The sequence below is a fragment of the Pseudoliparis swirei genome, chromosome 16, assembly GCF_029220125.1.
Source record: "Pseudoliparis swirei isolate HS2019 ecotype Mariana Trench chromosome 16, NWPU_hadal_v1, whole genome shotgun sequence".
Lineage (NCBI taxonomy): Eukaryota > Metazoa > Chordata > Actinopteri > Perciformes > Liparidae > Pseudoliparis > Pseudoliparis swirei.
The window spans coordinates 1,625,804-1,645,803 of NC_079403.1; the positions used below are offsets into that span (position 1 = coordinate 1,625,804).

The 20,000-nt window shown below is 50.7% G+C and overlaps 1 protein-coding gene across 7 annotated transcripts in view; it reads left to right on the forward strand.

The window, feature by feature from the left end:
* Nucleotides 1-20,000, forward strand: part of rreb1a (ras responsive element binding protein 1a) — a 55,599-nt gene that overhangs the window by 34,464 nt on the left and 1,135 nt on the right. For 5 of the 7 annotated variants that reach the window (XM_056434760.1, XM_056434759.1, XM_056434761.1 and 2 more), the window contains 14 exons: nucleotides 1,395-1,558; nucleotides 5,317-5,458; nucleotides 5,538-5,686; nucleotides 7,225-7,414; nucleotides 8,980-9,336; nucleotides 9,565-10,021; nucleotides 10,097-11,960; nucleotides 12,594-12,775; nucleotides 12,850-13,035; nucleotides 15,720-15,875; nucleotides 16,821-16,985; nucleotides 17,175-17,287; nucleotides 17,400-18,066; nucleotides 19,877-20,000. The exon at nucleotides 19,877-20,000 is cut by the window's right edge and continues 1,135 nt beyond it. In XM_056434760.1, coding sequence (XP_056290735.1) covers nucleotides 1,395-1,558; nucleotides 5,317-5,458; nucleotides 5,538-5,686; nucleotides 7,225-7,414; nucleotides 8,980-9,336; nucleotides 9,565-10,021; nucleotides 10,097-11,960; nucleotides 12,594-12,775; nucleotides 12,850-13,035; nucleotides 15,720-15,875; nucleotides 16,821-16,985; nucleotides 17,175-17,287; nucleotides 17,400-18,066; nucleotides 19,877-20,000 — 4,916 coding nt within the window. The remainder of the gene's footprint in view (nucleotides 1-1,394; nucleotides 1,559-5,316; nucleotides 5,459-5,537; nucleotides 5,687-7,224; nucleotides 7,415-8,979; nucleotides 9,337-9,564; nucleotides 10,022-10,096; nucleotides 11,961-12,593; nucleotides 12,776-12,849; nucleotides 13,036-15,719; nucleotides 15,876-16,820; nucleotides 16,986-17,174; nucleotides 17,288-17,399; nucleotides 18,067-19,876) is intronic. The other 2 variants (XM_056434764.1, XM_056434765.1) reach the window with 2 other exon arrangements.

Consider the following 20,000-nt stretch of genomic DNA (forward strand, 5'->3'; position numbering starts at 1 on the left):
GTTAAGAGTTATATCGGTATTGATACCACGAGATGTTAAGAGTTATATCGGTATTGATACTATGAGATGTTAAGAGTTATATCGGTATTGATACTATGAGATGTTAAGAGTTATATCGGTATTGATACTACTCCACTCAATCAGCCATGAAAATGAAACAGACGTTTACAAATTAAATAAACATTACAAATGCTTCTGAAACTCCAGCTATTCGAGCTGCTGCTTCGTGGACTTGTGTCACTACTTCTACTTCTAGTCGCGCTGCATCCTCTCAGTTTACAGCACATTAGACTGTACATACGACATTAAGCTAACAGTTTAATTTGTGAGCTGTTGGTTCTATTATTTAGCTGCTAACATTAACTCTGAGCTGTTATTTAGCTGTTAGCTCTGTTATTTAGCTGTTAGCTCTGTTATTTAGCTGTTAGCTCTGTTATTAAGCTGTTAGCTCTGTTATTTAGCTGTTAGCTCTGTTATTAAGCTGTTAGCTCTGTTATTTAGCTGTTAGCTTTTCTGTTTAGCTGTTAGCTCTGTTATTAAGCTGTTAGCTCTGTTATTAAGCTGTTAGCTCTGTTATTTAGCTGTTAGCTCTGTTATTTAGCTGTTAGCTCTGCTATTTAGCTGTTAGCTCTGTTATTTAGCTGTTAGCTCTGTTATTTAGCTGTTAGCTCTGCTATTTAGCTGTTAGCTCTGTTATTTAGCTGTTAGCTCTGTTATTTAGCTGTTCTCTGTTATTTAGCTGTTAGCTCTGTTATTTAGCTGTTCTCTGTTATTTAGCTGTTAGCTCTGTTATTTAGCTGTTAGCTCTGTTATTTAGCTGTTCTCTGTTATTTAGCTGTTAGCTCTGTTATTTAGCTGTTCTCTGTTATTTAGCTGTTAGCTCTGCTATTAAGCTGTTAGCTCTGTTATTTAGCTGTTCTCTGTTATTTAGCTGTTAGCTCTGTTATTTAGCTGTTAGCTCTGTTATTAAGCTGTTAGCTCTGTTATTAAGCTGTTAGCTCTGTTATTTAGCTGTTAGCTTTTCTGTTTAGCTGTTAGCTCTGCTATTAAGCTGTTAGCTCTGCTATTAAGCTGTTAGCTCTGTTATTTAGCTGTTAGCTTTTCTGTTTAGCTGTTAGCTCTGCTATTAAGCTGTTAGCTCTGTTATTTAGCTGTTAGCTTTTCTATTTCGCTGTTAGCTCTGTTATTTAGCTGTTAGCTCTGTTATTTAGCTGTTAGCTCTGTTGTTTAGCTGTTAGCTTTGTTATTTAGCTGGTAACATTAGCTGTTAGTCCTGTTGTTTAGTTGTTAATGTTAGCTGTTAGTAGTAGCAGCAGCGGTACTTGTAGTACTCGTATTCGCAGCACGAGTACTAGTACTCGTAGTACTCAGTGTTGACGTTCTCTCCTCTGCAGCACAATGCTGACGCCGGAGCGACGGACCACTCCTGCAGCATCTGTGGTAAATGTCTGAGCTCGGCCTCGTCGCTGGACCGACACATGCTGGTGCACAGCGGGGAGAGACCCTACAAGTGCAACGTCTGTGGACAGACCTTCACCACCAACGGCAACATGCACCGGTACACACACACACACGTGACCTCGGGGGAAAGGAAGTTAGCGTTTAACCCGGTCACTTCAACGTCAACCATGATGGGAGCACCAACTGGTCCTGAGTGTGTGTGTGTGTGTGTGTGTGTGTAGTGGGAGTTTACACAGGAAGTGGGATGATGACTTTAAACCATTCATCCCCATCACCCCACACAGCCCCACTTACCACACACACACACACACACATACACAGAGAACAACGCCCAGTCGTTTATCAGTAAAGTCCAGCCTAAACGGTTTTGTGTCTGTGTGTGTCTGTGTGTGTGTGTATTTGATTTTGAATACACAATTCTCTCAGAACTTTTTATTTTTGCAGCGTTCATCTTTTATTTTATTCCTTTTAAAAACATTTATTCTTCGTGTTGAGTGTCATAACGCTCTGCTTGGGACAGAAAGACGTGTTGTTGTTGTTGACAATGAGGCCGTGTGGCCTCAGAGGAATGATGGAGGCTCACGGACAGAAAATATTGTTCCCTCTGTTTGTTTTGCTCCTTGTTCAGTAAAACAACACTTAATGTCATTTCATAATTTAGAGAGAGATGGGAGGGAGAGAGGAGAGGAGAGGAATGAGGAGGGAGGGAGAGGGAGGGAGAGGGAGGGAGGGAGAGAGAGGGAGAGAGAGGAAGAGAGGAGAGGAGAGGAGAGGAGAGAGAGAGAGAGAGAGAGAGAGAGAGAGAGGAATGAGGAGTAGAGAGAGAGGAGGGTGAGAGAGAGGGGGGAGGAGCCAAATTAAAGAAGGAGAAGAGGGATGGAAACTCATTCTGGTTTTGGCAAAATCCAAAATGTTTTTGTTGCCAATTGAGGAAAAGGTTAAAGAAAAGTTTAGAGGAAAGTTGTAAAAAGTTTACAGAAAAGTTTAGAGGAACTTTTTTTTTTAAAGTTTAGAGGAAAGTTTTTTTTTAAGTTTAAAGAACGCTTCTTTTTTTAAGTTTAGAGAAAGTTTAAACAAAAGTTTGTTTTTTAAAGTTTAGAGAAAGTTTTAAAATGTTTTTAAAAAAGTTTAGAGAAAAGTAATTAAAAAAAGTTTAGAGGAAAGTATACAAAAGTTTAAAGAAAAGTTGAGAGGAAAGTTAAAAAAAGAAATTTGATTTAAAAAAAGAAACCAAACAAAAAGGAAAATATAATTCTAAGTGTACAACATTTATCTTTTTGTTTTTTAATGGTTTTATTGTCATTTTCAAAGATAAAAAAAACAATATATCTAAACAAATAATAAAAAACAATAATTCTAAATGTGAAAATAAATGAAAGTGAAAGAAAGTGTTTATAAAAATATAAAATAGTTGCAGATAACTGTTAGTTCAGTTTTCACCAGACGATCAGTCGTAATGAGATGAAACCGTGAATATAAATGCACAAATACAACATTAACTATTTTAACATAAGGCAATCAGGGGTTAATTTCCTAAAATATAAGATTAAATGATGTGATTCTTTCTCTAATTATAAGTCAAATACTAAATTCCAATTAATAGATTAATCTGTAATGATGTTCTAGCGTCGTGCTCCAGGTTAACTCTGACAACATGGAGCTGTTCTCACTCTAACTCTTGTTGTCACTCCCGAGACGAGAGAGCATCACATGAGCGGCCGGCGGCCGGGTTGCCATGGCGAGGCATCCCAGCAGCCTATTATGGGCTGGCGGCGCTGTGCCGAGCCGCCATTGGCTGCCTGAGGCCGCTTGATCAGAGCAGGCATGGAAGAGAGGGCTGCGGCTCAACAGCGCCACGGTGGTGGTGGGCGGTACTGCAGGCAGGCCGACAGGGACACGCTGGTCCTGTGGTACTGCTAGTACTACTGCTAATACTACTGCTAGTACTACTGGTGCTGCTGCTGGTACTGCTGCTGGTGCTACTGCTGCTGGTACTTGCTGCTGCTGCTGCTGGTGCTGCTGGTACCACTGCTGGTGCTGGTGCTGCTGCTGGTACTGCTGCTGCTGCTGGTGCTGCTGCTGGTACTGCTGCTGGTGCTGCTGCTGGTGCTGGTACTGGTGCTGGTGCTGGTACTGCTGCTGCTGCTGGTGCTGGTGCTGGTGCTGCTGCTGCTGCTGCTGCTGGTGCTGCTGCTGCACCTGCTGCTGTGCCACTGCCAGTACCTACTGCTGGTGCTGCTGGTGCTGCTGCTGGCACTGCGCTAGCACCACTGCCAGCACTGCTGCTGCTGGTGCTGCTGCTGTGCTGCTACCACTGCTGCTGCTGCTGGCACCACTGCCTGGTGCTACTGCTGCTGCACCTGCTGCTACCACTGCCAGCACCACTGCTGCTGTAACTGCTGCTGCTGCTGCTGCTGCTGCTGCTGCTGCTGGCACTGCTGCTGGTGCTGCTGCTGGCTGCTGCTGCTGCTGCTGCACTGCACTGCTGCTGGTGCTACTGCTAGCTGCTGCTGTACTGCTGCTGGTACTGCTGCTGCTGCTGGTGCTGCTGGTGCTGTACTGCTGGTGCTGCTGCTTACTGCTGCTGGTACTCTGCTGCTGCTAGCTGCTGCTGCTGTACTGCTAGTACTTCTGCTAGTACTACTGCTAGTACTACTGCTAGTACTACTGCTAATACTAGTACTTTTACTACTACTGTTACTACTGCTATTGCTAGTACTACTGGTAGTAACAATACTGCAGCTGCTTGTACAAATACTCCTGAGCTACCTGCAGGCTGTAAGAGGAGTAACATTTAAATAAAGTATTATTCCTCAAGCACGCTCACTTCTGATTGGTTTGAAGTGTGTGTGTGTGTGTGTGTGTGTGTGTATGTGTGTCACCAACAGCTGCTCAACTCAACATATCACACACACACACACACAGCAGGTTTGAGTGTCTGTTGACTCGGCGTGTTTCCTGCTCTCTGATTGGTCAGTTCAGGGGGTCATAGTCCAGTTTGTCTCTCGTTGTCCCTCCTCCTCCTCCTCCTGCTCCTCCTCCTCCTCTTCTTCTTCTTCTTCCTCCTCTTCCTCCTCCTCTTCTTCTTCCTCCTCCTCCTCTTCTTCTTCTTCTTCTTCTTCCTGCTCCGTCCTGATTGCTTGATGACCAGCTTCCTGTCAGCTGGTCTGAGATCTGCTGACTGTCAGGACCTCTTATGGGCGTCCAGCCTGCTGCCTGTTGGGTCCTAATAATAGATGATAACATCAATCCCACCTCTGCTGCTCCCTCACCTCCTATATCTGTCCTCTCTCCTCCTTTCCTTTCCTTGTGTCCTCTCCTCTCAGCTTTCCTCTCCTTCTGCTTCTTTCCTCCGTGTTATTTCTTCTCTTCCTGTTTCCTCACATCCTCCCTTCCCTCCTTGTTTACTTTCCATTTTGTGTATAATCACTTCTCTCCTTTCGTTTTGTCTCCTTGTCTCCTGCTTCCTTTCACTTTCTTTTCTCTCCTCTCCTTTTTTAATCTCCTTTATTCATTCCTCCCTCCATTTGTTCCCTTTGTCCTCTCTCCTCATCTCCTTTACTTCCTCATCTTCACTTCTCAACTTTATGTCTTGCCTCCTTTCCTCTCTTCTCATCTCCTTGTTTCCTCCTTCAATGTCTGTTGCTCTTTTCCAATGAGAAAATCACTTTGAACACTTTGTGTGTGTCTGTGTGTGTGTCTGTGTGTGTGTACATGTGTATGTATGTGTGTGTCTGTATGTGTCTGTGTGTGTGTGTAAATAGGCATAAATGTAATATTTCATAAAGTATGAATGGTATTTAAATGTCTAAAGGGCCTTTGACCTCTGGTGACCTTTGACCTCTGACCCCTCAGACACATGAAGATCCACGAGAAGGACCCGGCCAGCGGGCTGCTCCCCGTCAGCCCCCCCTCCCCCAACAAGCGCCGCCGGCCGTCCGTCAAGAGGAGGCAGAGTCCGGAGGAGGAGGCGGGGGAGGAGCCTCCCAGCAAGAAGGTAGAGGCACGCCGAGGAGGTGCAGTCCCAACCCCGACCAGCAGGAGGCTAACGTGTGTGTGTGTGTGTGTGTGTGGAGGTGCTGGAGGAGGCGACGGTGCAGGAGTCGGCGGCGGCGGTCCGAGGAGGTGAAGAGGAGCTGCTGCCGTGTCCCATCTGCTTCAAGACCTGCAGCTCCAGACTGGAGCTGGACACACACATGGACACACACCCCGACACGGCCCTGAGGTACACACAGAGGGACACACACATGGACACACACCCCGACACGGCCCTGAGGTACACACAGAGGGACACACACATGGACACACACCCCGACACGGCCCTGAGGTACACACAGAGGGACACACACATGGACACACACCCCGACACGGCCCTGAGGTACACACAGAGGGACACACACATGGACACACACCGACACGGCCCTGAGGTACACAGAGGGACACACATGGACACACACCCGACACGGCCCTGAGGTACACACAGAGGGACACACATGGACACACACCCGACACGGCCCTGAGGTACACACAGAGGACACACACCCACACACACCTGGGAGATTTTACACAGAGGGACACACACATGGACACACACCCCCACGCCCTGCCCTGAGGTACACACAGAGGGACACACACATGGACACACACCCCGACACGGCCCTGAGGTACACACAGAGGGACACACACATGGACACACACCCCGACACGGCCCTGAGGTACACACAGAGGGACACACACATGGACACACACCCCGACACGGCCCTGAGGTACACACAGAGGGACACACACCCCGACACGGCCCTGAGGTACACACAGAGGGATGGAGGGAGAGAGAGAGGGAGAGAGGGAGGGAGGGATGAAGGGAGAGGGAGGGAGGGAGGGATGGAGGGAGGGATGGAGGGAGGGAGGGAGGGATGGAGGGAGGGATGAAGGGAGAGAGGGAGGGATGGATGGAGGGAGAGAGGGAGGGAGGGATGAAGGGAGGGATGAAGGGAGAGAGGGAGGGATGGAGGGAGGGATGAAGGGAGAGGGAGGGATGGAGGGAGAGAGGGAGGGATGGAGGGAGGGATGGAGGGAGAGAGGGATGAAGGGAGAGGGAGGGATGGAGGGAGGGAGGACATAAGCGTTTGAAAGGAGGAGAACAATGAAAGAAAGAGGAGAGGAGACAACGTTTAGCTGTAAAGCCTCTAATCAGTCTGTAAGAGGATCTGAGGGTCTAGGGAAGGAGGGAGGAGGAGAGTCGTCTCCTTTAAGGCTGAAGGAACCTTCTGAGGAACCTTTGTGACAGTTCACAGGCGTTCAGGCTCGTCTCTGATTGGTCAAACACTATTCAAACCAGGAAGTGGAGGGAGAGAATTAAAGACACACACACACACGACACACACACGACACACACACACGACACACACACCGATACGTGTGAGGACCCTCGTTAGTTTAAACGGTCTAAACCCTCACAGAGGAGAAAGGAGGAGAGGAGGAGAGGAAAGGAGGCAAGAGATGAAATAGAGAGGAGAGAAGATGTGAAGGGAAAGGAGACGAGGAGAGAAGGAGAGGATGGGAAAGAAACGGAAGGTGGGAGGAAACGAGTCAACGAGAATAAAGAAGGAGAGGAGGGAACGGGAAGTAAATGAGAAGCAAACAGGAGAGGAGGCAAGAAGATGAAAGGAAAGGAGATGAAACACAGAAAGGAAAGGAGCAAGGAGAGGAAGTGAGGAAACACAGGCCTCTTCCTGTGGTGAAGCTCTACCTGTGTGACCTCAGGTGTGACCTCTGCTGCCTGTCCTTCCGGACTCACCGGGGCCTGCTGCGCCACAACGCCGCCGTCCACAAGCTCCTCCCCCAGGACCCCCGGGGGCGGCCCTTCATCCAGAGCAACCCCTCCATCCCCACGGGCTTCAACGACCTCGCCTTCATCGACTTCTCCTGCAAGAAGTTCGCCCACATCGCCCAGGTACCTCTCCCTCCCTCTCTGACTCCCTCTCTCTCCCTCCCTCTCTCTCTCTCCCTGACCCTCTCTCTCCCTCTCTCTCTCTCTCCCTCCCTGACCCCCTCTCTCTCTCTCCCTGACCCCCTCTCTCCCTCTCTCTCTCTCTCCCTGACCCTCTCTCTCCCTCCCTGACCCCCTCTCTCTCTCTCCCCCCTCTCTCCCCCCTCTCTGAACCCCTCTCCCTCTCTCTCTCTCTCCTGACCTCTCTCTCTCCTCCCTGACCCCTCTCTCTCCTCTCTCTCCCTCCCTCCTCTCTCCTCTCTCCTCTCCTCTCTCTCTCTCCTGACCCTCTCTCCCTCTCTCTCTCCCTCCTCTCTCTCCTGACCTCTCTCTCTCCTCTCTCTCTCTCTCCTGACCTCTCTCTCCCTCTCTCTCTCCCTCCTGACCCCTCTCTGAACCCTCTCTCTCTCTCCTCCCTGACCCTCTCCCTCTCTCTCTCTCTCTCTCTCCTCTCTCTCTCTCCTGACCCTCTCTCTCTCTCTCTCTCCTCTCTCTCTCCCTGACCCTCTCTCTCTCTCTCTCTCTCCCTCTCTCTCTCCCTCTCTCCCTCTCTCTCTCTCTCTCTCTCTCTCCCTCTGTCCCTCCCTCTCCCCCCCCCTCTCTCCCCCATCTCTCTCCCTGACCCCCTCTCTCTCTCCCTCTGACCCTCTCTGACTCTCTCTCTCTCCCTGACACCCTCTCTCCCTCTCTCTCTCCCTCCCTGACCCTCTCTCCTCTCCCCCCTCTCTCTCTCTCTCTCTCCTCTCCTCTCTCTCTCTCCTCCCTCTCCCTCTCTCTCTCTCTCCCTCTCTCTCTCCCTGACCCTCTCTCTCCCTCCCTGACCCCCTCTCCCTCCCTGACCCCCTCTCTCTCTCTCCCTGACCCCCTCCCTCTCCCCCCCTCTCTCCCTGACCCCCTCTCTCTCTCCCTCTGACCCTCTCTGACTCCCTCTCTCTCCCTCCCTGACACCCTCTCTCCCTCTCTCTCTCTCTCCCTCTCTCTCTCCCTGACCCTCTCTCTCCCTCTGACCCCTCTCTGAACCCCTCTCTCTCTCCTCTCTCTCCCTCTCTCTCCCTCTCTCTCTCTCTCCCTGACCCCTCTCTCTCCTCTCCCTCTCTCCCTCCCTGACTCCCTCTCTCTCTCCCTGACCCTCTCTCTCCCTCCCTGACACCCTCTCTCCCTCTCTCTCTCTCTCCCTGACCCCCTCTCTCCCTCCCTCCCTCCCCTCTCTCTCTCTCCCTCTCTCTCCTCCTCTCCCTCTCTCTCACTCCCTCTCTCCCTCTCTCTCTCTCTCTCTCTCTCTCCCTCTCTCTCTCCCTGACCCTCTCTCTCTCCCCCCCTCTCTGAACCCCTCTCCTCTCCCTCTCTCCCCCTCTCTCCCTCTCTAACCCTCTCTCTCTCTCTCTCCCTGACCCCCTCTCTCCCTCCCTCTCTGACCCTCTCTCTCCCTCTCTGACTCCCTCTCTCTCTCTCTCCCTGACCCCCTCTCTCTCTCTCTAACCCTCTCCTCTCCCTCTCTCCCCCCCCCTCCCCCCCCCCCCCCCCCCCAGGTGTGGTGTGAGACGAACCTGCGCCGCTGTGTGAGTAAGTTCCACCGGTTCGTGTGCCTGAGCTGCGACCGGGCGTTCCCTCTGCGCTCGGCGCTGGAGCTCCACAAGAGCACCTCCCACCCGGCGCCGGGCCTGATGGAGGAGATGGAGGAGATGGAGGACTTGGAGGAGATGGAGATGGAGATGGAGATGGAGATGGAGGAGGAAGAGGAGGAGGAGGAGGAGGAGGAGGAGGAGGAGGAGGAAGAAGAGGAGGATGGAGGAGCAGAGAACGACCATCCGGATGTTGAGAAAGAAGCTGGGTCTCCGGAGCAGGACGGCTTCCTGGAGGCTCTGGGTCTGCGGCACATCTCGAAGGTAGCTCATTTATTTTTTATTTTTTATTTTTATTTATTTATATATATATATTTGTAACTCGTTAATTGAATTTTACATTTGTTTCAATATTGATTTTTTACATTTATGTTTATTAATGCATTCAATCTTTATTTTATTTTATACATTTTATTTTTTTATTTTTAGATTCAAAATTTATTATAAATGTTCTTGTATTATTGAATAACTCATGTTCGACCTGCTCCTCAGGTGAAGTGGGGCCCCTCGGACGATGAGATCCACCAGGCCCACCTGGACAGCATCAAGGTGATCCACGTGGAGCCGCCGGCCTCCAGCCTGCCCCAGGAGCCGGCCTCGGCTTACCTGTCCGGGGGTCTGGGTCTGGGTCTGGGTCTGGGTCTGGGTCTGGGCGGGCTGGCGGCCTCTGGCTCCGCCTCCGCCCTGCAGGGCCTCTCCCAGAGGGACGCCATGAGCCTGCTGTCCCTGCAGCCCTTCCAGGCCGGCTTCCTGCTGCACTCGGAGGGCGCCGCCGCCACCGCCAGCGCCGCCTCCTCGGGGGTCAAACCCGGGGTGGCGGGCGGCGCCGGGGTCGCGGAGCTCGCCGACATCCAGCAGATCCTCAAGGTGGCGAGCGCGGCGCCCAATCAGATGGGCCTGAGCCTCCTGCCGCCGCTCGCCAAGGCGCCGGGGTTCACCGCCGGGCAAGGTGGGTGTCGCCCGCAGCTTCAATCAAACGGTCGGCCAAGCGATGGGTTTTCTAAAACTCCTCCTCCTCCTCCAGGTCCGGTCCAGGGTCAGAAGGCGATGCCTCCGCTGAAACCCAAACCTCCCAGCATGCCTCGTTCCAGCCTCACGGCCCTAACTCCGCCCCCCCTCCAGAGTTCCCAGCAGGCCTCGCTGGGCTGCATCAGCCCCAGCCTGCCGCCGCCCCCCCCCACGCCCTTCAAGACGCCCTCCTCCTCCTCCTCCTCCTCCTCTTCGTCCTCCTCCTCAGCCGGGAACGGAGGGCAGCTGGACGGCGAGTCACCGGGCGACGCCCACACGCCTCAGTCCGATTCGCCGGTGGCGGCGCACGAGGAGCTCGGCGGGAGTAAGCCGGGCGCCAAAGGCGGGAGCGCCGCCCCGGGGTCGTTCCCCTGCCGGTTCTGCGACCAGGTGTTCCCGTTCTCCGGCGTGCTGCAGGCCCACATGCGCTTCCACCTCGGCATCCTGCCGCACCAGTGCAACATCTGCGACTACGTGGCGCCGGACAAAGCCACGCTGATCCGCCACCTGCGGACGCACAGCGGCGAGCGGCCCTACGTGTGCCGCGTGTGCCACTACCCGTTCACCGTGAAGGCCAACTGCGAGCGCCACCTGCGGAAGAAGCACGCCAAGAACTCCCGGAAGGAGATCGAGAGGAACATCAAGTACGTCACCTCCACGGCGCACCTCGCCGCCGCCGCCATCACCGCCGGCGCCCAGGACGCGGAGGCCGGCGCCGAGACCACGTGCCGCTTCTGCGGCGAGGACCTGAAGACGTACCGCGCGCTGCAGATCCACCTGCGCACGCACAACGGCTGCCAGAGGAAGCCCTTCGAGTGCCGGCGCTGCGGCGCCGCCTTCCTGGCCAAACGCAACTGCATCCACCACCTGCTGAAGCAGCACCCCGAGGTGCAGGAGCGCCAGATCGAGGAGCACATCGCCACGCTGCTGCCGGCCAACGGGGGCGGCCCGCTGCGCCCCGTGAAGCTGGAGGAGTTCGCCAACGCCGTCTACGACCAGCCGCTGGACTTCTCCGCCAAGGGGCGGCGCACCGGGAGCGCCGGCAGCGTCGGCGGCGCCGGCAGCAGCGGCGCCGGCAGCCGGGCGGGCTCCCCGGGGGTGAAGCTGGAGAGCGTGTCTCCGGCCTGCGACGGCCCCGGCGTGGACCAGCCCATCGATCTGTCGGTCGCCGGCCGGAGGCCGAAGGTCAAGGAGGAGCCGGCGGCGAGCGCCCTGCCCCCCCTGCACCCCCACCCCCAGCTGGGCTGCTACCAGCTCCCCCCGGGCTCCACCCCTCCCCCGGTGGCCCTCCCCCTCCCCATGCGGGTCCAGCGCCTCAAGCCGCTGCTCCCCAAGCCGGCCTGCTCCTCCTCCTCCTCCTCCTCCCTCCTCAAGGAGCTCCCCCCTCTGGCCTCCATCGCTCAGATCATCAACTCCGTCTCCGCAGCATCGGACCTGCTGAAGAGGGAGGTCAAACCGCTTCTAGAGGTCAGACCCCCTCTGGAGGTCAAACCCCCTCTGGAGGTCAAACCGCTTCTAGAGGTCAGACCCCCTCTGGAGGTCAAACCCCCTCTGGAGGTCAGACCCCCTCTGGAGGTCAAACCGCTTCTAGAGGTCAGACCCCCTCTGGAGGTCAAACCGCTTCTAGAGGTCAGACCCCCTCTGGAGGTCAAACCGCTTCTAGAGGTCAGACCCCCTCTGGAGGTCAAACCGCTTCTAGAGGTCAGACCCCTTCTGGAGGTCAAACCCACGCCGCCGGAGGTTAAACCCTCGCCGGCGGTCGCTTCCTCCTCGGCCGACTCCGCCGCCGCGGCTCTAGAACCGAAGCGCGAGGAGCCGCCTGAGGGATCCTCCTCCAGGCCTGTGAGCTCCTCCTCCAGGCCTGTGAGCTCCATCCACAAGTGAGTCACAGAATCTCTCTATATATATTTATATATATATACTTTTTTTATTTAGTTATTTATATAATTATTTAAAGATATTCATTTATATTTATTTATTGATATATAATGTTCATTTATCTATACAATTATCTATATATATACATATATTTATTTATATATGTTTATTTATATATTTATTTATTTATATGTATTTTATATATATATATATAGACAGGTGTCTTTAGCTTCTTGATGAATTTGAAAATGTATCAAACATTTTTATTATTATTATTATTATCAGTCAATAAAATATATATATTTATAATCTATAATAATTAATAAATATACAAAATAAGTTTCATGTTTTGAATAGATTTCAAATGGATTATTTTTGTTTGTATAAAGATTATTTTAAAATGTATTTATTAATCGTGTTTTAAAACTTTAATACAACAATAATAAATAAATAAATATTCCACTGATCAAAAATAATTTAAAGAACTAAATAATAAATACATGTATATAGGATCAGGGGTTGAACAAAAGAGTGAAGATTAAAACAATAAACTATCAAATCCGTCTTTGCTGCAGCGCGGCAACTGGCCACCGGGGGCGCCAGAGGGAACTGAAATGTTGTCGTCTGTCCAACAGGAAGCGGTCCAGGAAGAAGCACGCCGTCCTGGCAGCGAAGCAGAAGGCCGTGGCGAGCGGCGCCGGCGGCGTGGACCTGGAGTCCAGCGGCGAGTTCTCCAGCGTGGAGAAGATGCTCGCCACCACGGACGCCAACCGCTTCACCACCTACCTGCAGTCGGGAGAGCTGGGGGGCAAGAGAGGTGAGGGGGGGGACACGCAGCACGCGGCCCGGGGGAGGGGCCGAGGTCCTCATCGCCTCTCTCCCCGCGGTCAGACGCAGAGCGAGCGGCCGGCGGCGAGGAGAAAGAGGGCGGAGCCAGAGAGGAGGTGAAGGTGGGGCCGCAGTCCAAAGGCAAGAAGAACGCCTACAGCAACTCGGTGCAGAAGATGACCTGCCCCTTCTGCCCCCGCGTGTTCCCCTGGGCCAGCAGCCTGCAGAGACACATGCTGACGCACACAGGTACACACACAGGTACACACACAGAGAGACACACAGGTACACACACAGAGAGAGAGGTACATGCTGACACACACAGGTACACACACAGAGAGAGACACACAGAGAGACACACAGGTACACACACAGAGAGACACACAGGTACACACACAGGTACACACACAGAGAGACACACAGGTACACACACACAGAGAGAGACACACAGAGACACACACAGAGAGACACACAGGTACACACACAGGTACACACACAGAGAGACACACAGGTACACACACAGGTACACACACAGAGAGACACACAGGTACACACACACAGGTACACACACAGGTACACACAGGTACACACACACAGGTACACACACACAGGTACACACACAGGTATACACAGGTACACACACCCAGGTATACACAGGTACAGGACACACACAGGTACACAGGTACACACACAGGTACACACACACAGAGGAGAGGTGCAGACAGGTACACACAGGTACACACACAGGTAGACAGACAGGTACACACACAGGTACACACACACAGGTACACACAGGTACACACACAGAGAGAGACACACAGGTACACACACAGAGAGACACACAGGTACACACACAGAGAGACACACAGGTACACACACAGGTACACACACAGAGAGACACACAGGTACACACACAGGTACACACACACAGAGAGAGACACAGGTACACACACAGGTACACACACACACACAGGTACACACATGTACACACAGGTACACACACAGGTACACGCACAGGTACGCACAGGTACACACAGGTACACACAGATACACAGGTACACACACACAGGTACACACACAGGTACACACACAGGTACACACACAGGTACACACACACAGGTACACACACAGGTACACACACAGGTACACACACAGACACACACAGGTACACACACAGGTACACACACAGAGAGACACACAGGTACACACACAGAGAGAGACACACAGGTACACACACAGAGAGACACACAGGTACACACACAGGTACACACACAGAGAGAGACACACAGGTACACACACAGAGAGACACACAGGTACACACAGAGAGACACACAGGTACACACACAGAGAGACACACAGGTACACACACAGGTACACACACAGAGAGACACACAGGTACACACACAGAGAGAGACACACATGTACACACACACACAGAGAGAGACACAGAGAGAGACACACAGGTACACACACACAGAGACACAGGTACACACAGGTACACACACAGAGAGAGACACACAGGTACACACACAGAGAGAGACACACAGGTACACACACACAGAGACACATGCTGACACACAGGTACACACACACAGAGACACACAGACACACACAGGTACACACACAGAGAGACACACAGGTACACACACAGAGAGACACACAGGTACACACACACACAGAGAGAGACACAGAGAGAGACACACAGGTACACACACACAGAGACACATGCTGACACACAGGTACACACACACAGAGACACACAGGTACACACACACAGAGAGACACACAGGTACACACACACAGAGAGAGAGGCACATGCTGACGCACACAGGTACACACACAGAGAGAGACACACAGGTACACACACACAGAGACACACAGGTACACACACAGAGACACATGCTGACACACAGGTACACACACACAGAGACACATGCTGACACACAGGTACACACACACAGAGACACACAGGTACACACACACACAGAGAGACACATGCTGACACACAGGTACACACACACAGAGAGACACACAGGTACACACACACAGAGACACACAGGTACACACACACACAGAGACACATGCTGACACACAGGTACACACACACAGAGACACATGCTGACACACAGGTACACACACACACAGAGACACATGCTGACACACAGGTACACACACACAGAGACACATGCTGACACACAGATACACACACACACAGAGACACACAGGTACACACACACAGAGACACATGCTGACACACAGGTACACACACACAGAGACACACAGGTACACACAGAGACACACAGGTACACACACACAGAGAGACACATGCTGACACACAGGTACACACACACAGAGACACACAGGTACACACACACACAGAGACACATGCTGACACACAGGTACACACACACAGACACATGCTGACACACAGGTACACACACACACACACACAGAGACACATGCTGACACACAGGTACACACACAGACACAGACACACACACACAGAGAGACACATGCTGACACACAGGTACACACACACAGAGACACACACACACAGAGAGACACATGCTGACACACAGGTACACACACACAGAGACACACAGGTACACACACACAGACACATGCTGACACACAGGTACACACACACAGAGACACACAGGTACACACATACACAGAGACACATGCTGACACAGTTACACACACAGAGACACATGCTGACACAGTTACACACACAGAGAGAGAGACACATGCTGACACACAGGTACACACACACAGAGAGAGACACATGCTAACACACAGGTACACACACATGTACACACACAGAGAGAGAGAGACACATGCTGACACACAGGTACACACACAGAGACACACACACATCTACACACACACACATCTACACCCCCCTGCCCGTCCTGACGTGTGTGTGTCCTCAGGCCAGAAGCCGTTCCCGTGTCCTAAGTGCGACGCCTTCTTCTCCACCAAATCTAACTGTGAGCGCCACCTGCTGCGCAAACACGGCGTGACGCACCGCACGCTGCGGCGGAGCGGGGCGCCGGGCCGCAAGGACGGGGACGAGGGCGACAGCAACGGTTAGTACTACTGTTAGTACTACTGTCAGTACTACTGCTGTTAGTACTACTGTTAGTACTACTACTGTTAGTACTACTGTTAGTACTACTGCTGTTAGTACTACTGTCAGTACTACTGCTGTTAGTACTACTGTTAGTACTATTGTTAGTACTACTGCTGTTAGTACTACTGTTAGTACTATTGTTAGTACTACTACTGTTAGTACTACTGTCAGTACTACTGCTGTTAGTACTACTGTTAGTACTATTGTTAGTACTACTACTGTTAGTACTACTGTTAGTACTACTGTTAGTACTACTGCTGTTAGTACTACTGTTAGTACTACTGCTGTTAGTACTACTGTTAGTACTACTGTTATTACTACTACGACTACTGTTATTACTACTGATATTACTACTACTGATATTACTACTACTGTTATTACTACTACTACTGTTATTACTACTGTTATTAGTCTTTATGTTAAAACTCTGTGTGCTTAATTCACTTAGTTTAATTAATTTCATAAAGTTGAGCATGAAGGTTCATTATTAACAAAGTTGATATCTATATATATATTTATGTAAATATTTTATATCGTTAAATAAATATTTATATATATATGTAAATATTTATACATATAAATATAAAAAAAGATATTTATAAATGTATATATATGTAAATATTTTTATGTGTGTGTATATATATATGTATTTATATATTTATAAATATACATATATGTAAGTATTTTAGAAATTTAAATAAATATAAATTTATATAATATTACAAATATATTTCGAAATGTTTATATTTTCTATATAAATGTATATTTATCTAAATATATATTTATATATATATATATACATTTATATAAATATATATATTTAAAAATATATTTATAAATGTATGTACACATATGTAAATATTTATATATATATATATTTTGATTGCGTTGCGCCCCACAGAGAGTCAGTCAGACACGGAGCAGATGGCGCCAGAAGCTCAAGACCTCAGCAGCGCCAACACCTCCACCGACTCAGGCTCCGCCCCCACGTCAGATAGCCCCGCCCCCTCGGACCAACAGGAGGCGGACTCCGCTCAGTCGAGCCCCGCCCACAAACACAGCCGAGGTCCGTCTGTCACACGTTTGACATTTAATCCGTTTGTCAAGAAAATAATCTGAAGATTACTTCACATAAAAACATTTTTATTTAAACATTTTGGGTTCATTTACATAATTCTATTAATAAGTGTGTGATTATTGTGAAGCGTGACTTGCCGGTGTCGTATGTAAAGCTCTGGTGGTGTGTGCGCCGCAGGCTGCAGTCCCGGTGCAGACCAGCAGGATTCAGATGCCACGGAGCAGTCTGACCAGCAGGGGGCTCCAGAGAGCAGAGCAGCACCGGGGAGACGGCCCCCACCCAGCAGCAAGGTGGTCTTCTTCTTCTTCTTCTTCTTCTTCTTCTTCTTCTTTTTTCACTTGGTGTAATGACTGCTCCTCCTCCTCCTCTTGGTGTAATGACTCCTCCTCTGCTCCTCCTCAGGTGGACAGTGGAGACGATGACGACTGTCACAGCAACAAGAGTCTGGACCTGAACTTTGGTAAAAAGCTCATCGACTTCAAGCTCTCCGCGTCCTCGGGCTCCGCTCAGGAGGAGCAGCCCTCCCAGCTGGTGTCATGCTCCTCCTCCTGCTCCTCCTCCTGCTCCTCCACCTCCTCTGTTCCTCAAGGGGAGTCAGAGAGCCAGGAGAAGGAGAGAGGAGGAGGAGCGGCGCTGAAGCCAGAGTACAAACACGTGTGTCGAGTGTGCAGGAAGAGCTTCCGCTACGCCACCACGCTCGCTCGCCACGAGAGGGCGCACCTCTCTGAGGAGGCGCCGCCCGCAAAGGAGGAGGAGGAAGAGGAGGCGGCTGAGAGCAATGAGGCCAAACCCTTCAAGGAGGAAGAAGAGGAGGAGGAGGAGATGGAGGTGGACGAAGCTGTCGGGGTGAGGGAAGGGGAGAGCGGGGAGTCTGAGGAGGAGGAGGAAGAGGAGGGAGAGAAGGAGAAGGAGGGGAAGAGCGACGAGGAGGAGGCGTCGGAACCAAAGAGTTTAGCGGGAGGAGAGGCGTCAGAGGGGCGTCTGGACAAGAGGAAGAAGATCTGTAACGTCTGTGGGAAGAGATTCTGGTCTCTGCAGGACCTGACCCGGCACATGAGGTCACACACAGGTATTCACTATTCATTATTCACTATTCATTATTCACTGTTCATTATTCACTATTCATTATTCACTGTTCATTATTCACTATTCATTATTCACTGTTCATTATTCACTATTCATTATTCACTATTCATTATTCACTGTTCATTATTCACTGTTCATTATTCATTATTCACTATTCACTGTTCATTATTCACTATTCATTATTCACTGTTCATTATTCACTGTTCATTATTCACTATTCATTATTCACTGTTCATTATTCACTGTTCATTATTCACTATTCATTATTCACTATTCATTATTCACTATTCATTATTCACTGTTCATTATTCACTGTTCATTATTCACTATTCATTATTCACTATTCATGATTCACTATTCACTGTTCATTATTCACTATTCATTATTCACTGTTCATTATTCACTATTCATTATTCACTGTTCATTATTCACTGTTCATTATTCACTGTTCATTATTCACTATTCATTATTCACTATTCATTATTCATTATTCACTGTTCATTATTCACTATTCACTGTTCATTATTCACTATTCATTATTCACTGTTCATTATTCACTGTTCATTATTCACTTTTCATTATTCACTATTCATTATTCACTATTCATTATTTATTATTCATTATTCACTATTAATTAGACACTATTCTCTAATCCCTGCTCCTGGTCTCTCTCTAATCCCTGCTCCTGGTCTCTCTCTAATCCCTGCTCCTGGTCTCCTCTAATCCCTGCTCCTGGTCTCTCTCTAATCCCTGCTCCTGGTCTCTCTCTAATCCCTGCTCCTGGTCTCCTCTAATCCCTGCTCCTGGTCTCTCTCTAATCCCTGCTCCTGGTCTCCTCTAATCCCTGCTCCTGGTCTCTCTCTAATCCCTGCTCCTGGTCTCTCTCTAATCCCTGCTCCTGGTCTCTCTCTAATCCCTGCTCCTGGTCTCTAATCCCTGCTCCTGGTCTCTCTCTAATCCCTGCTCCTGGTCTCCGCTAATCCCTGCTCCTGGTCTCTCTCTGATCCCTGCTCCTGGTCTCTCTCTAATCCCTGCTCCTGGTCTCCTCTAATCCCTGCTCCTGGTCTCCTCTAATCCCTGCTCCTGGTCTCCGCTAATCCCTGCTCCTGGTCTCCTCTAATCCCTGCTCCTGGTCTCTCTCTAATCCCTGCTCCTGGTCTCCTCTAATCCCTGCTCCTGGTCTCCTCTAATCCCTGCTCCTGGTCTCCTCTAATCCCTGCTCCTGGTCTCCGCTAATCCCTGCTCCTGGTCTCTCTCTAATCCCTGCTCCTGGTCTCTCTCTAATCCCTGCTCCTGGTCTCTCTCTAATCCCTGCTCCTGGTCTCTAATCCCTGCTCCTGGTCTCTCTCTAATCCCTGCTGCTGGTCTCCGCTAATCCCTGCTCCTGGTCTCTCTCTAATCCCTGCTCCTGGTCTCTCTCTAATCCCTGCTCCTGGTCTCCTCTAATCCCTGCTCCTGGTCTCCTCTAATCCCTGCTCCTGGTCTCCTCTAATCCCTGCTCCTGGTCTCCGCTAATCCCTGCTCCTGGTCTCTCTCTAATCCCTGCTCCTGGTCTCCTCTAATCCCTGCTCCTGGTCTCTCTCTAATCCCTGCTCCTGGTCTCTCTCTAATCCCTGCTCCTGGTCTCTCTCTAATCCCTGCTCCTGGTCTCTAATCCCTGCTCCTGGTCTCTCTCTAATCCCTGCTGCTGGTCTCCGCTAATCCCTGCTCCTGGTCTCTCTCTAATCCCTGCTCCTGGTCTCCTCTAATCCCTGCTCCTGGTCTCTCTCTAATCCCTGCTCCTGGTCTTGCAGGCGAGCGGCCCTACAAGTGCCAGACCTGTGAGCGGACCTTCACCCTGAAGCACAGCCTCGTCCGCCACCAGCGGATCCACCTGAAGCCCACGGGGGCGGACCGGGCCAGCGAGGACGGGGACTC